The 17,661-nt window shown below is 42.7% G+C and overlaps 1 protein-coding gene across 17 annotated transcripts in view; it reads right to left on the reverse strand.

The window, feature by feature from the left end:
• Positions 1-231: 231 nt before the first annotated feature.
• LOC125467601 (cadherin-18-like) overlaps positions 232-17,661 on the reverse strand; it is a 588,086-nt gene continuing 570,656 nt past the window's right edge. For all 17 annotated transcript variants that reach the window (XM_059651834.1, XM_059651792.1, XM_059651801.1 and 14 more), the window contains 3 exons: positions 5,802-5,969; positions 590-777; positions 232-489 (listed from right to left, as the gene is read on the reverse strand). In XM_059651834.1, the coding sequence (XP_059507817.1) occupies positions 232-489; positions 590-777; positions 5,802-5,969 (614 nt within the window). The remainder of the gene's footprint in view (positions 490-589; positions 778-5,801; positions 5,970-17,661) is intronic.

Raw genomic sequence — 17,661 nt, forward strand, 5'->3', positions numbered from 1 at the left:
AGAAAAAAAGGCCATTAACTTCAAATTAAATTCAATTAAATGAACGAATGCTTGGAATTCCAAGGATCTTTTGAAGACTAATATGGATGAGCTTTAATATAATTGAACATTCAGAAATTCAATCAACGGGACCTTAGTAATTGCTATCAGTTGTTATGTTGAACTGTGACTCTGACTGATCAATAAAATTAAATGCTGAAATGAAACATGAGCATTCTTGGGAGCAAGTCCCTACCTGATGAGGTTTTTGGCACTGTCAGGATCTTCTGCTGTCACTGCTCCAACCACGGTTCCTAGTTTTGAATTTTCAAAAACATCCATTGTGTAAAAGGGCAGTGAGAACACAGGAGGCTCATCTACATCACCAACAATAATCTTCAGAGTGGTAGTGTCTTTGAATGGGCCCAGGTTCCAGAAACGAGGATCAATGTGCGTGTTTTCTCCTTCAATTTTTATTGAAAACACCTTCTTCTTTTCATAATTGAGTGGCTGATTGTGCAAAGAGTTGACAGGAATAGTTGTTTGTTAATATTCCAAGAGGCAACATGAGTTTTAACATTTTAATTTTACCAAAATAAATAAAACACACCTTCTTCAGAATAATAACTCCTTCTCTGGTGTCTTTGTCTGTGGAAATGGTGAAAATACCTAAACCGTCTCCATCAATGATACTGTACTTCATGTCTGTATTCACTCCAATGTCAGCATCTGTCGCCTTAATCTTACCAACAGCTGTATCCACAGCGGCTGACTCAGGTACATACAGCTGGTAGTGTTCTGTCAATAAACAGGGAGAGTTACACTGGAAACTTTGAATAGCAAAAGTAACAAAGATTATCTCAGACAAAATAAAATCACAAATCAAAAACTAACAGTAAATTCATCCCCTTTGATGAAGACAGTTAGAATATGAAAGTGAGGCCTGTGAAACTCGGTTGGGTAAATAGAATAAAAGATATGGTGAAATATTGAGGAACACATAAGAAATAATTCAAACTGTTCATCAATAAATTTCCATTGAGAATCAAGAACCCAGTGAGAAAGATCTACTGGCAGCTTAATAATGCCACCATAGTCCCAGAGGCCCATCGGGCTGTTCTCTCATTACAGAGAGGTGACTGGTGATGGTTTAACTTGAGGGTCACCACACCTCAGGCAAGGGGAGAGGTTGAGGAGAGTGCTTCTTCGTAATCTTACTAAGGATGTTAAGTGTAATACTGAATTAACCGAAGAGATGCGTTATGTTGTAAAGAATATTGGTATGTGAATGTTATCAAAATGGGCAAACAGCCATCAAAATGTTAAGGAAAAGAAAAGCAAAGCAGAAAGAGCCAAGGTACGTGGTGGGATGCTCAACATTCTGATCTTCATATAAGGAGACAGTCCTGACCCTAACCATCTGATGGGGCTGAGGGACCAGACCCAAGTCCCTGGCTGGATATTTGAGGCTGTCCTTGACTTCCTGACTAAGGGAAGACTCTCTTGACCTGGCTGAAGACTACTCCCCTCAGACTCTGTTTGCACCGTAAGCTGCTGTCACATGGTCAGGCTGTGAGATTGATAATAGCATAGTGCCATAAAAAGCAAGATGCCTAACCCTTACTGCTGACTACCAGGCTTTCTATCTGCACTGAACAGCAAGCAAGACAGAAGTAATCTACATGTTCTGAAGAAGGGTCACTGGAATTGAAATATCAACTGTCTATCTTAAACCACTGACACTGCCAAACCTGCTGAGTTTCTCCAGCAATTTCTGTTTTTGCTTCAGATTTCCAGCATCTGCAATTCTTTGTTTGATTGTGGTTATCGTTTGATTAAGTCTGTTAGTTCTGGTTGAGCACTAAAGCGTGAAAATATAAAGCAAGGTGAGGCAAGGCAGGGGTGTGTGGAGCACTCAGGGGGACAGTTAGTGCGTGACCATGGGGAAAGTGATTGAGCAGCCCTGAAATGCTGCCTGGTGCAGTCACTGAGCTGGGAGCCTGCCCCTGTGCGTTACAATGTGAGGAGCCAGTGCACTTCAAATGCAGCACTGGCCTGCTCAATTGTACTGTAAGAGGATCACAGATGTGCTGTGATGGTGCACAGAGTCTAATGATGCCAGTATCTGTGTATGTGGGGTACATGACCTCTGCCCATGGAGTGTGCTCTGAGACATTGGTACCATACGCCCAAGACAGTATCCAGGGGAGCAAGCAGAGAGCTGGAAACACCGGGTATCTGCTCGGTCTTTCAGAAATCTAATTTCCATCAGTCTAGTGGTAGAATAGAAACCTGTATATTCAGGAGGCAAGAATAGGTAGTAACAAGGGTGATAATAAATTATCATTTTTCTGGTCTCTGGTAACAATCTCATCTCAGCATCAGGAACTTTGTTGGAAATGTGATTTTTTTGCTCCTGCAATTGCAAACTGGCTCCCTCAAATTCTCACAAATCTTCCCAAGTCTTTCATAGTTGCTCATGTGGTTCAGGGCCCAGGACATTTCTATCCATTAATCATGTTTCTTTCTCTACACAGACACTATCTGAACTTCAGGCTGTTTCTACCATTCTCTATTTTTATTATTACACTTTTGTGACATCTGCAGAGTTTTGTTTTTGTATTGAATATTTGCTGTCTGACATTAAAACTGCCTTATGACTTTGAAAAATTACATTTTGTCAAAACACTGAAAGGTTGAAAGGTTTCACACAACACTTCAGTGATACCTTACTGTGTCTAAAACAAGATGGCAATGCATTTTCTGAACTAGGGTTTACAATACTTAGCATTTAGAGAGCTACATAGGCTATGTTTTCATAATGAGGGCGAGTAGGTTAGAAGGAGCACCTATAGTCAATCACGCACAGAGATTCTAATATCTACATCTGCTGAGCTCCTGGTCTGATGGGAATGTCACCAGAGTCAAGAGCCAGCCAAGAAATCTCTGATGCCATGCCAGGTATAAAGTAAAGAATTTCTTTATCACCCAAGAAGAAGAATTATTTCAAAAGAGAATCTTAAAATGGAAACATTGCCAAAAAGAAGCAATCTGTGAGAAAATGGAACCAATGAAGAGAAGTGAGCGCAAACAGCAAGGGTTAACAAGGACCAGCAAGAACATGATGTCAGTGAGTTTGGTTCTGATGGAGAGACCAGGGAGCCAATGCATGTTATGAAGGCTTGTGCAGATGGAAAGTGATTGAAGTGGTGGATGATTGTTTAAATTTGCAACCCAAGGAAAACAGGATTAGTCTGGATGAGAAGCCAAGCTTTATGGCCCCTGGTGCAAGATTGGCTGTGAAGGGTTAGGGATGGTGGGTAGTAAAAGTGAGCACCATACTAGGTACTGTTCCCCACACCCACGAACCTGCCCACGCCCCCACAGCAATTTGAAAAAGACAAGTTACTGTCAGGAACCTTGCCTGATTGTGGGACAAACTGAAGCTTGTAACTAGCTAGTTATGGATCATTTAAGTGTCTCCTTCTGCGACAATTTTACACCTGACAGATCAGTGTCAAATGTCCAACCTGTCACATCTCACATGGGTGCTGCTGCCACAGGCACCTCATCCGAGAGTCCCAAGTGGCCACTGAGAAGTCCTTACCCAAACACTTACAGGCACCTGCCATTCCCCTCACCCTCAGCCTGTCCACACCAGCGCCCTCCACCTGTCCCTTAGCCTTCTCCAACACCCACCAGCCTAGACCCTGTGAGAACCCATTCTAAACTAAATCTCAGAGTCTGTGATAACAAAGTGTGGAGCTGGATGAACACAGCAGGCCAAGCAGCATCTCAGGAGCACAAAAGCTGACGTTTCGGGCCTAGACCTTTCATGGGTCTAGGCCCGAAACGTCAGCTTTTGTGCTCCTGAGATGCTGCTTGGCCTGCTGTGTTCATCCAGCTCCACACTTTGTTATCTTGGATTCTCCAGCATCTGCAGTTCCCATTATCTCAGAGTCTGGGCTCAGTTGATCACAGTTCCGCCTCAGCCTCATTGCAATCCCAGAAGTAGCCACGGAGGCTGGGGACACTTTATTGGTCAAGAGAGTTGCTAGTCTTTTAAGTGGTCAATGACTCTCAGAGGCAGGGCTCTTTCTCTAGGATGGGGCAAAAGATTTTCCTCCTGACAATTATCAAGATGGAAAATGGATGTGGGCTGATGCCACCAGATCAGGGTGAGCTTTCCATGGCATTTACACCAGGGCTGGGAAAAATCCAGCAGAAAACCCATTGCAGGGACTTGAGCAAGCACAGATTGGGGATGGGAGGCCCAGTGCCAGAAAATGATGGCCTTCCTCTAGCTGATAACAGTATCTGCCTGACACAGTCTAAATGTGAAAAGGGGAACTGAATATGGAATTTAAGAGGACAGGCAACAGTAGATTGTGGAAGTACTGAAAGAAAGTAGGATGTAGATGCTGTTAGATGGTGGTTGTAACAATGGAAGTTTCGGTGTAGTATTTTGTGCAGCTAGATGTTTCCTTATTAAGAAATTAGAACATAGAACATAGAACAGTACAGCACAGAACAGGCCCTTCAGCCCACGATGTTGTGCCAACCATTGATCCTCATGTATGCCCCCTCAAATTTATGTGACCATATGCATGTCCAGCAGTCTCTTAAATGTCCCCAATGACCTTGCTTCCACAACTGCGGCTGGCAACGCATTCCATGCTCTCACAACTCTCTGTGTAAAGAACCCGCCTCTGACATCCCCTCTATACTTTCCTCCAACCAGCTTAAAACTATGACCCCTCATGTTAGCCTTTTCTGCCCTGGGAAATAGTCTCTGGCTATCAACTCTATCTATGCCTCTCATTATCTTGTATACCTCAATTAGGTCCCCTCTCCTCCTTCTTTTCTCCAATGAAAAAAGTCCAAGCTCAGTCAACCTCTCTTCATAAGATAAGCCCTCCAGTCCAGGCAGCATCCTGGTAAACCTCCTCTGAGTAAACCTCCTCCTCCTCCCCCTCTCCAAAGCATCCACATCTTTCCTATAATGGGGCAACCAGACCTGGACGCAGTATTCCAAGTGCAGTCTAACCAAAGTTTTATAGAGCTGCAACAAGATCTCGCGACTCTTAAACTCAATCCCCCTGCTAATTTTAATCACCTTTGCACATATTTAATGGTAAATTCTTCAAAATCATACAAGGTGATGTGTTGTAAAGAGTTGGATTGAAAACTAGTGCTATAATGTTGTCATCCATTGTCATTATTCCCTTCGTAGGCAGGTCAGATCTGAGTCTCGAGCAGATTCTTCTCAGTGCTATATTTACCTCTGCTGTTAAATCTGTATATAGCCTACAACATTAGAAAAAAACAATCCTCTGAAGGATAGTCTTGGAATGCTTTTTCTATGTTAAGGATACTCAATGAATTCATGTTGCTGTTGAATCTCAATGGTACCGCACCAAAGGGAACAGTGTTGCTGCAAAGAGCAGCATTTGAAGCTCTTCATCATTAATCTAAATCTCAGTTCTCATCCCTCCTCTGCCTCATATTCAGATAAGACAGGACAAACTTCAGCCTCAGTCTCTGGAATAAGCTTGTGATCACAATTTAGTCAAATACTCCAGTGTTATTTCATGCCAGTGAGAAACCAGAGGTTTTTACACAGCTTTTGACAGGCATTAGATTTTCTCCTGTAAATAAGCTCTTGCAGTAAGGAGACCCAAACGATAATGGATCTGCTCAACAAGGTCATACACAGCAGGTAATCAGAGACTGTGCAGACTACAATGTTTATGTGGCACAAACCACTGAGGTAGACTGTCATTTTACAGTAGGTAACATGTCGATTAGAAACTGGTACATACTTTGTGGGAACTTGGGGGGATTGTCATTGGCATCAGTTAGAGTTATATTAATAGTAGTTGAGCCTGACAGCCCTCCGATCTGTCCAGCCATGTCTTTGGCTTGAATGACGACCGAATATTGTTCTCTTGCTTCCCGGTCCATATTCGGTAAGGCTGTTCTGATGATTCCTGCAAGATATTGGAAAGAAAATCAATATTTCAGTGCTCACAGAATAAGCTCATTTTGTGCAACAACATGTCCCTACAGAAACCTGCAACAAGATTGAAAGTTTTTCATTAGAACTTGCTCTGGGCTGGGAGAAATCACACACCTTTCCTAACATGAGAAAAGGTTTCCATTACAAATAGACTGCTGATAAAATGTAATAAAAACATGACACTTAAAACACATCAGAATAAAATCAAAGCTTGAATTTGTTAATTTTGTAATAAAGTGAAAGCATTTGACAAATTTGCCTTCTCAGTGGCTCCTGTTAGAGCATTTTGAACATGACTTAACAGCAGTTAACTCAAGATAGAATTACAAGGGGTAAAATCACATTTCCTTTAATCTTATGAACCGTTTTAAATTAAAGCAGAAACGTTAAGAATTCACAATGTAATTAAAGTGTAATTTGATTTATATTTCACCATTTGCCTAATTCTGCCTGAAGCTATCTTTGAATATCTAATCTGCTATAACTATGCCATTCTGAACATATTTGTATCAACAGTTCTAAGAGTAAAATTATTGTAGAGTTGACTGTGATTCTAAACTGTAATTTTAATTAATTCTGTAAATGAGCTAGAATTTGGGCACAGGACAATGTGAAACACTGTGATAAACTAATGGAATATCATATTTAATTATGTTCCCAGGTTAATCAAACAGTTCCACAGTTGACCAAATGGGAACCTCCAAAATCTATCAAGACTGAAAGCCAAGATGAAGTGCAGTGTATCCCCTGTTCACAGTCACTTCAAAGTCTTATGGATTACCTGTCCCATTATCTCAGGTTCTCCCTCACTATCAATGGGAGCGACCGGATAGGGTATTGTCTATGCCTGTGATCAGACTCAACAACCCTCCACTGGAAGCAATCAGCAAATTCTGCTACCTTGCATTGGCAATGACTGATGAAATATCGCTTCAAGAAGAACTCAGCACATACATTGGAAAAGGAGGCCACCACTTTGCTCAATGTATGAAATGAGAACGTAAAGACAACAAATTCACCAGATTCATCTGCCAATGTGATATACTGCATCCACTGTACCCGGTGCGGCTTTCTCTACATTGGGGAAACCAAGCGGAGGCTTGGGGACCGCTTTGCAGAACACCTCCGCTCAGTTCGCAACAAACAACTGCACCTCCCAGTCGCAAACCATTTCCACTCCCCCTCCCATTCTCTTGATGACATGTCCATCATGGGCCTCCTGCACTGCCACAATGATGCCACCCGAAGGTTGCAGGAACAGCAACTCATATTCCGCCTGGGAACCCTGCAGCCATATGGTATCAATGTGGACTTCACCAGTTTCAAAATCTCCCCTTCCCCCACTGCATCCCTAAACCAGCCCAGTTCATCCCCTCCCCCCACTGCACCACACAACCAGCCCAGCTCTTCCCCCCCACCCACTGCATCCCAAAACCAGTCCAACCTGTCTCTGCCTCCCTAACCGGTTCTTCCTCTCACCCATCCCTTCCTCCCACCCCAAGCCGCACCCCCAGCTACCTACTAACCTCATCCCACCTCCTTGACCTGTCCGTCTTCCCTGGACTGACCTATCCCCTCCCTACCTCCCCACCTACACCCTCTCCACCTATCTTCTTTACTCTCCATCTTCGGTCCGCCTCCCCCTCTCTCCCTATTTATTCCAGTTCCCTCCCCCCATCCCCCTCTCTGATGAAGGGTCCAGGCCCGAAACGTCAGCTTTTGTGCTCCTGAGATGCTGCTTGGCCTGCTGTGTTCATCCAGCCTCACATTTTATTATCACCAGATAATGAAGTTGGTTACTTGCAAACCTTTACCCTCAGCACATCACTTATGGAAGCGAAAACTGGTCAACTTACACCTACCAGAAGCTCAATACCTTAACCTGTATGGAGCTGAAGGAACACAGCAGGCTAGGCAGCAGCAGAGCTGCAGGGAAGCTGACTTTTCAGGTCGGGACCCTTCTTCAGAAGTGGGGGAAGGGAAGGGGGCTCTGAAATAAATAGAGAGGGCAGGGGCGGAGATAACAGGTAGATAGTGGAGTGAGAGGTATAGGTTACAATTAGTAGAAGTCAGAAAACGTTTGCTTTTTCACATAGAAGAGGAATTAACATTTGCAATGACCTCTTCCTGCAAGAACCATGGAGATAAAACACTTTGATCTAGATGGGTAGACATCAGGGAGAGGATCTGACATTGATTTGAAGGAATTAAATGAGGCCTTATCTGCATTGCTTTTGTCATCTTGTACAAACACATTCTGATCTAAGTCACTGATGTAATTCAGGCTCAGTGGCAGGCAAGATCAGAACGGTGACAGACAAGTCATCTTGCTTCTTGGTGATTCCATTCAGGAGTTGCTGATTTGATCATTGACATTTCTTTCAAAAATACTTTTTCTATATCATATTCAGCACCACCATGTAAGGTATTTGAGCTTTTTGGGTTTGCTCACATACAATAGAGAAGGAACTGGCTCCCAGAATACAATCTGATTGTGAACAGCACACAAAACATGTGATTTTCATTATGTTATTACATGTTATTAGTCGATAATTGTATACATTATGATAATTCCTCCAGGATATGTTAGCAAATGGGCGTTGCTGTTGACACATTCTTGGCATTTACTAAGCCATTTGTTTCCAGTGTAAAAACATTTTTCTTGATGAATCTTGATAGTATCCACCTTCAGTAACATCATTCATCCCAGACTTCATTATTTCAATGATTGAATTACTACCTAACTTGTTTATCATAATGGTACAGTATGGGCTGTGACAACCAAGTCTTGAATAAAATTTAGGGACAGTAAAAACATTGTATCTCCAACACTCAGGAAGCTTGACACCATCCAGGGAAATTTGATTGGTACCACATCCGCAAGCATTCTCCCTCACCACTGACCACACAGTAGCAGCAGTGTGCACGACCTGCCCGATGCACTGCAGAAGTTCACTGAGGCTCCTTAAACATTGCCTTCCAAACCCCTGACCACTTCCATCCAGAAGGACAAGGGCTGCCCCATGCCCCAAAAATAAATAAAAAAACACAACAGGTTCGGGTGAAAAATGTGTACACCATCTCATTGACAGGAAAACATTATTTTCCCTTTGATGCTGGTCTTCTGTATGAATGGATTCCTCATGTGATTTAAGTAGTTGCCAGACCACAATGTGAACAGGAAGATTTGAATGAACGGATGTTTGTGTAAATTCACTCAAGAATTAAAATAAACATGATCATTGTGATGATTATCAACCAGCAGCTGAAATTTGGAGTTAGGGAGGTATTGATAAACCCCCCAATACTCAAGACACATTACAGGTAATTTTCATGTGATTTTCACAAATTACAACTGTTATACTGTGGTATTTAATTCCTAAACTGCTCTGAACCATCTCCTTTTCATCAAGAAGCTCTTCTTAGATCAAATCTCAGGCAGCTCTATATGTAACTGCCCAAAAACATTCTGGTCTCTTGAATTTTCCTGAGTTAATATCAATTGTTGATTATTCTAAACCAAAAAGCAAGTTATTGTCCGTTGAGATCGTAGGAACTGCCGATGCTGGAGAATCTGAGATAGGAAGGGTCTCGACCTGAAACGTCAAACTTTCCTGCTCCTCTAATGCTGCTTGGCCTGCTGTGTTCATGCAGCTTCACACTGTGATATCGCTTATTGTCTTTTGATGTTTCTTTCTTATACCATAAAATTCCATAATAGAAACAAATTCCTATTTCTCCAGCAGGCGCTCAGTCATTTTTTTTCCTGACAATATACTGGACCCTCTAACACAGCACTGGGAGTGGTGACAGCGCGAGCCGTGGGGACAGCTGGGTAAGTAATATTCCGGCAATCACTAAACCCGAAGTATGATATGTGTAGTGTCTACCATCCATCCTCCTCTAACCAATAAGAAAAAATCATGTGGAAGTTCAGAAAGATAAGCTTCCTTTTTTATTCTTTTGTTTTTCTTTTTATCTCTTTTGGCAATCTAGAGCAGAGGGGATGGAAGCGAAGGCAGTTGCATGTTCCTCTTGTAGGATGTGGAAGGTAAGGATCACTACCAGTGTCCCTTCTGACTTCACCTGCGAGCAGTGTCACCAACTCCAGCTCCTCATAAACCGCATTAGGGAATTGGAGCTGGAGCTGGATAAAATCCGGATCATTTGGGAGGCTGAGGGGGTGATAGGGAGGAGTTATAGGGAGATGGTCACACCCAAGGTACAGGGCAAAGGCATCTGCATGACTGTCAGGAGGGTGAAAGGGAATAGGTAGACAGTGCCGGGATATCCTGTGGCCATTCCCCTCAATAATAAGTATACCATTTTGGATACAGTTGGGGGAAAGCCGTAGTGGCCAGGTGTCTGGCACTGAGCCTGGCTCTATGGCTCAGAAGGGATTGAGGGAGAATAGGAGAGCGATAGTGATAGGAGATTCACTGGTTAGGGGAACAGACAGGAGATTCTGTGGTACAAAGTGAGACTCCCAGACGGTGTGTTGCTTCTCGAGTGCCAGGGTCAGAGATGTCTTGGATCAAGTCTTCAGGATTCTTAAGTGGGAGGGGGAGCAGCCAGAGGTTCTGGTACACATTGGCACTAGGAAACGGGATGAGGACCTGAATAGTGAATATAGGGAGTGAGGTTGGAAGCTGAAAGCCAGGACGAGCAGTGTAGTGATCTCAGGATTACTACCGGTGCCATGGGCTAGTGAGACTAAGAACAGAGAGTGAGTGCAGCTGAACACATGGCTGCAGAGCTAGCGTAGGACAGAGGGCTTCAGAATTGTGGATTATTGGGATGCCTTCGTGGAAGGTGGGACTTGTACAGGAAGGACGGGTTGCACCTGAACTGGAGGGGCACCAATATCCTGGGCGGGAGGTTTGCTAGAGCTCTTCAGGAGGGTTCAAACTGGTTAGCATGGGGATGGGAACCGGAGCTACAGATCAGAGGTTGGGGTAGCTGGCATACAGACAGATACAGCAAGCAGAGAGTCTGTTAGGAAGGATAAGCAGTTGATAGGGCAAAGTTGCAATCAGTGTGATGGGTTGAGGTGTGTCTACTTCAATGCAAGAAGTGTAAGGAATAAGGGTGACAAACTTACAGCATGGATCAGTATTTGGAATTACGATGTTGTGGCCATTATGGAGATTTGGATAACACAGGGGCAGGAATGGTTGTTGGATGGTCCGGGATATAGATGTTTCAGAAGAAATAGGAAGGGAGGTAAAAGAGGTGGGGGAGTGGCATTGCTAATCAGGGATAGTATCACAGCTGCAGGAAAGGCGGTCGTGGAGAGGGTTGTGCACTGAATCAGTAACGGTGGAAATCAGAAACAGAACAGGAGCAGTCACTTTATTGGGAGTTTCTATAGACCCCCAATAGCAACAGAAACACTGAGGAACAGATTAGGAGACAGACTATGGAAAGGTGCGGAAGTCATAGGGTTGTTGTCATGGTTGACTTCAACTTCCTTAATGTAGACTGGAACCTCCTAAGTGTGGATAGTTTGGACGGAGCAGATTTTGTCAGGTGTGCCCAGGGAGGGTTTCTGACACAATATGTAGATAGGCCGACTGGAGGGGAAGCCATCTTTGGTGCTTGGCAACGAAGCAGGTCAGGTGTCAGACCTCTCAGTGGGAGAGCATTTCGATGATAGTGATCACAACTCCCTGACCTTTACTATAGTCACAGAGAGGGATAGGACAAGGTGGTATTGGAAAGTATTTAATTGGGGGAGGGGAATTACAATGCTATTAGGCAAGAAATGGATGTACATGGAATAGTGTAGGTTAGATGGGCTTGAGATCGGTATGACATGTCGGCACAACATCGAAGGCCGAAGGGCCTGTACTGTGCTGTAATGTTCTGTGTTCTATGTTCTATGTTCTAAGTGTGGAGCATAAATTGGTATCAGATGTATTCAGGGAAATGCATGACAGAAATGTGGAGATTGTTTAGGGAGCAATTGCTACAAGTACTGGATAGGTTTGTCCTAGTCAGGCAAGGAAGGGATGGTAATGTGAAGGAACTTTGGATGACAAGACATGTGGAACATCTAGTCAACAGGATGAAGGAAGCTTACTTAAGGTTGAGGAAGCAAGGATCAGACTGGGCTAGGGAGGTCTAAAATGTAGCCAGGAAGGAATTGAAGAATGGACTTAGGACAGCTAGAAGGGGCTATGAAAAACGTCTTGGTAAACCTCGCGACCAGGATATTGGTGCCATTCCAGTTCAGACGCAACCCATCCTTCTTGTACAGGTCTCAGCTTCCCAGAATGCATCCCAATGATCCACATGTCTGAAGCCCTCCCTCCTGCACCAGTCCTGTAGCCACATGTTCAGCTACATTCGCTCTCTACGCCTAAGGAAAACACCATAAGAGGAACAAGAGGATGGCCAGCGTGAGGGTAGGCACTATCAGGGATAGTATAGAACATAGAACATAGAACATTACAGCACAGTACAGGCCCTTTGGCCCTCGATGTTGTGCCGACCTGTCATACCGATCTCAAGCCCATCTAACCTACACTATTCCATGTACGTCCATATGCTTGTCCAATGACGGCTTAAATGTACCTAAAGTTAGCAAATCTACTACCATTGCAGGCAAAGCGTTCCATTCCCTTACTACTCTCTGAGTAAAGAAACTACCTCTGACATCTGTCCTATATCTTTCCCCCCTCAATTTAAAGCTATGCCCCCTTGTGCTCGCCGTCACCATCCTAGGAAAAAGGCTCTCCCTATCCACCCTATCTAACCCTCTGATTATTTTATATGTTTCAATTAAGTCATCTCTCAACCTTCTTCTCTCTGATGAAAACAGCCTCAAGTCCCTCAGCCTTTCCTCGTAAGACCTTCCCTCCATACCAGGCAACATCCTAGTAGTGGAAACGTATGGGCGGAGCTGGAGGAGGTGGGAAGGTCCTGTATGAATACTTTGCCTCAGTATTCAGCAGTGAGAGGGACCCTGACGTTTGTGAGGACAGCATGAAACAGGCTGATATGCTCAAACAGGTTTATGTCAGGAAGGAGAATGAGCTAAAAATTTTGAAAAACATGAGGATAGACAAGTCAATGTAATAAAATGTGAGGCTGGATGAACACAGCAGGCCAAGCAGCATCTCAGGAGCTTTTGTGCTCCTGAGATGCTGCTTGGCCTGCTGTGTTCATCCAGCCTCACATTTTATTATCTTGGAATCTCCAGCATCTGCAGTTCCCATTATCTCTAGGATAGACAAGTCATCTGGGCTGGACAAGATAAATCCATGGATTTTACAGGAAGTGAGGGAAGAGATTGCTGCACATTTGGTGATGATCTCTGTGTCCTCACTGCCCACTGGAGTAGTACCAGAAGATTGGAGGGTGGCAAACGTCATTCCCTTGTTCAAGAAAGGGAAAAGGGATAATCCTGGGAATTACAGATCAGTCAGTCTTACTTCAAAAAATTATTGGAGAGGATTGTGAGAGGCAGTATTTATGATTATTTTGGAAAGCACAGTTTGATTGGAAATAGTCAGCATGGCTTTATAAGGGGCAGGTCATGTCTCACAAGCCTGATTGAGTTCTTTGACAATGTGGCAAAATACATTAATGAAGGTCGAGCAGTAGATGTGGTGTACGTCGATTTCAGCAAGGCATTTGATAAGGTTCCACATGGTAGCATCATTCTGAAAGTAAGGACGCATGAGATTCAGGGAAATTGGCTATATAGATACAGAACTGGCTGTCTAATAGAAGACAGAGGGTGGTAGTAGATGGAAAGTATTTAGCCTGGAGCTTGGTGACCAGTGGTGTTTCGCAGGGATTTGTTCTGGGACCTCTGCTCTTTGTGATCTTTATAAATGGCTTGGATGAGGAAGTGGAAGGGTGGCTTAGTAAGTTGACATGAGATGACATGAAGGTTGGTGGAGTTGTGGGCAGCATGGAGGGCTGTTGTAGGTTGCAAAGGGATATTGGCAAGATGCAGAGCTGGGCAAAGAAGTGGCAGATGGAATTCAACCCAGAAAAGTGTGAAGTGATTCATTTTGGAAGGTTGAAATTGATAGGATTCTTGGCAGTGTGGAGGAACAGAGGGACCTTGGGGTCCACTTGCATTATTTGTCACAGTTTCTATCCAAGTTGATAGGGTTGTGAAAATGGCGTATGGTGTGTTGGCTTTCATTGCAGGGAATTGAGTTTAAGAGCTGCAAGGTTATGCTGCAGTTCTATAAAATCCTGGTTCAACCACACTTGGAATATTGTGTTCAGTTCTGGTTGCCTCATTACAGGAAAGATGTGGAAGCTTTAGAGATGGTGCAGAGGAGATTTACCAGGATACTGCCTGGACTGGAGGGCAGGTCTTATGAGAAAAGGTTGAGGGAGCCAGGGCTTTTCTCATTGGAGTGAAGAAGGATGAGAGGTGACTTGACAGAGGTTTACAAGCTGATGAGAGGCATAGATAGAATGGATAGTCAGAGGCTTTTTCCCAGGGAGGAAATGACTATGATGAAGGGGCATAATTGTAAGGTGATTGGAGGAAGGTTTTGGGGAGAGTCAGAGGTAGGTTTATCACACAGAGATTGGTGGATACGTGGAATGTGCTGCTTGCAGCGGTAGTGGAGTCAGGTACATTAAGGACATTTAAGTGGCTCTTGGATAGGCACATGGATGATCGTAAATGTCAGGTGTGAACAGTGATTTGATCTTACAGTAGGATTATAGGTCAACTCAACATCATGGGCCTTAGGGCCTGTACTGTGCTGTACTGTTTGATGTTATTTAAAACCATAGTTAATGTTTAAACTCATTCAAAATGGAAAATAAAACCCATATGCCACCAGTTTGAAACCCAACTTCCAACACAAATTGTATCAAGAAAATCATTCACTAAAATAAAAGCAAAGTGCTACAGGCATTGGAAATCTGAAATAAAAGCAAAAACAGGAATGGGTTTTGAAACTCAGGAATCCTGGCAGCATCTGTGGAGAGAGTTAACATTTTAAGTCTGATATGACTCTTTTTTCAGTTCTGAAGAATCTTGGAAAAGTTTTTCTATTGTTAATTCAGAAGTGATTGAGAAATGAGTCCGGTACTCAGCTGTTGTGGGATATAATGTTTTACCTAATTACATATTATAAAAGTCAGTTCACAATGAAACAGCCACAGCCAGATAGGATAAAATTTTAATGGAGATTGATTTTAACTCAGGGTAATGGAGGCGTGCCAAAAGAGGGAGAAGAAAGAAAAACAGGTGTAATTTTAAAATTGGGCCTCTAGTCAGAAGTTTCTGTCTCTAACTTGAAGCCACATAATAATTACTGCCAGCTCATTCCCAATTCTAGATATCCGAATGTATTAACTTTTTTGCTGTGACTGGATGCTCTGACGACCTAAACAAAACTTGACAATATAGCCTTACTACTTGTACATGGAAAGACAAACAACAAAAACATAATCAATAGAACTCAGAGGAAATGCTCAACACTGTTGTTTGAAGTGTTTGTTGAAGCAAATACTGATGTACATTAGTCTTCCTGTTGCTTCATTTTAAGTGTGAAGTATTGGCTGTTAACAGGAGCAAATTATAATCCTTCTGTGCTTTGCTAATTTTAAGATGCATGTGGATGGGAAGACAAACAAAATTGATACCTACTGAAGAGGCCTTTGTGCTCCGTTAATTTGTTTCTTTCAGTTTTCAAAATCATGGCAGCAATGATGAAAGGTTGCATTTGTCTGCCAGTCATGATGGTAACTCCTCTTTCAGACAAGAATAAAAGTCATCAGTTTAGGAAATGGCTCCTGTTTCATTCTGATTCACAATCATTCATAAAATAGTAGCTTTGATGTTTCTCCCCAATCAGTTTGACTGAGAGGTCAATTGGTTGATCTCCCAGTTCATTCTATTTCTTTCAATTATGATTTAGTTTGAGCATATTTTGTTCTCCAAGCTTGACAATCCAGAGGAATTGAAGCGTGTATTGACCAGACACGATAACATTATAAAGTCACATCAAATGCCGCAGGTAATAAAATTAGAAAACGTTACTTTATCGATCAATTCCTTGGGCGGGCCAGGCAAAGTATCAGGTTCAAGTAACCAACATCCTGACAGAGATAAATGGCAAATGGAAAAAGAACACTTGCAGAATTAAACTGTCAGAATAAAATCTTTCCCCAATCCTAGAAAGTAATCAATTGAAAATCCATTCAAAAGAACCAAAAAGATTCAACACTAACCAAGTGCGTTACATTCCAATGCTCCCAGAAGCACACATCCATCAATTATGTGATTATTGGTACCTGTACTCATCCTCATCTTTCCTCTTAATCAGTTACTCAATCTGCTGTTTCATTTAAGGATTTAATCAGCAGAGCAATCAGCATACAGAGCAAGAAAATGTAAATATTTTTTCTAATCTCCAGTTCTGCTTCAAGCTTGTTGAAGTTGTTCTCAAGTCTTCCAATTCTGTGATTGCCATTTAAATTATATTGTCTTGGTTGAAAGTAATAAGGCGATTTATACAATCACAGAAAAAGCCTGCTTGAATTGAGTACCAATCCAGAAAGATCCAAATTTAGTCAGTGAGATTAGTTTGAGTTTGTTCAATGGTCATCTATCTTTACAACGAGCTTTTGACCAGTGAAAACAAACAAAACATATTAACAGAAGCATGAAAAACTGCCCAGGTATGCCCTGTTCCCTGAAGTGTGAGATAAATCTCCTTGGGCCAATACCACCCCGCTCAACATAAAGTGATCAGAGGTATCATTGACAATGCTATCAGGTGGAACTTAGACAGCAATGACCTACTCAGTGATACCCAGTGTAGGTTCACCCAGGGTCACTCAGCTTCTCTTCAAAGTACAGCTTGAAACCAAACATGGACAAAGGGATGAAGTTTGGGTTAAGAAGTAACAAGTAATATCTGCATAACATGACAACAATTACTTACAACAGAATTTTAATCATTTCTTCTTGACCTCCAATGGCATTACCATCACCGAGTCAACATCCTTGGAGTTACCAGTGACTAGAAACTGAACAAGACTTATCATATAAATATTGTGCCTGCAAAAGCTGGTCAAAGATTGGGAATCCTGCGGTGAATAGATCACTTCCTGGCTCTTCAAAGCCTTAAAAGGTCGAAGTCAGGTCTACAATGGAATACTCTCCATTTGCCTGGGTGTGTGCAGCTCTAATATCACTCAAGAAACTCAAAACATTCAGAACTAAACTTCCTGCTTTATTGATTCTCCATCTATTATCTTCAACACTCACTTCCTCCACCACCATGGCACAGTGGTGCCATTATATATCATTTTCAAGATGCTGTGCAGTTCTTCAACAACACTGATCAAATCTGCAAATTCTACCATACAGAAGGGCAAAAGCAGCAAATGCTTGGGAAAATAAAAGTAGGCAAATTACACTCCGAGTCACACACCATCCTAACTTGAAGCTGCATCAGCTATTCCTTCACCATCATTGTGTTAAAATCCTCAAACATCCTTCCTGACACTGACAGGATCTTCATGAAACAGACCACAGTAATTCAAGATAATGGCTCACCATCTCTTTCTCATGTGCAACTAGAAACAGGCAATACATTTTGGCCACATCAGTGATACCCACATCCCAACAGCTTAGAAGGATATACGAAAAAACACAACATATAAGCAAGATT

This window comes from Stegostoma tigrinum, chromosome 2, assembly GCF_030684315.1.
Source record: "Stegostoma tigrinum isolate sSteTig4 chromosome 2, sSteTig4.hap1, whole genome shotgun sequence".
Classification (NCBI taxonomy): domain Eukaryota; kingdom Metazoa; phylum Chordata; class Chondrichthyes; order Orectolobiformes; family Stegostomatidae; genus Stegostoma; species Stegostoma tigrinum.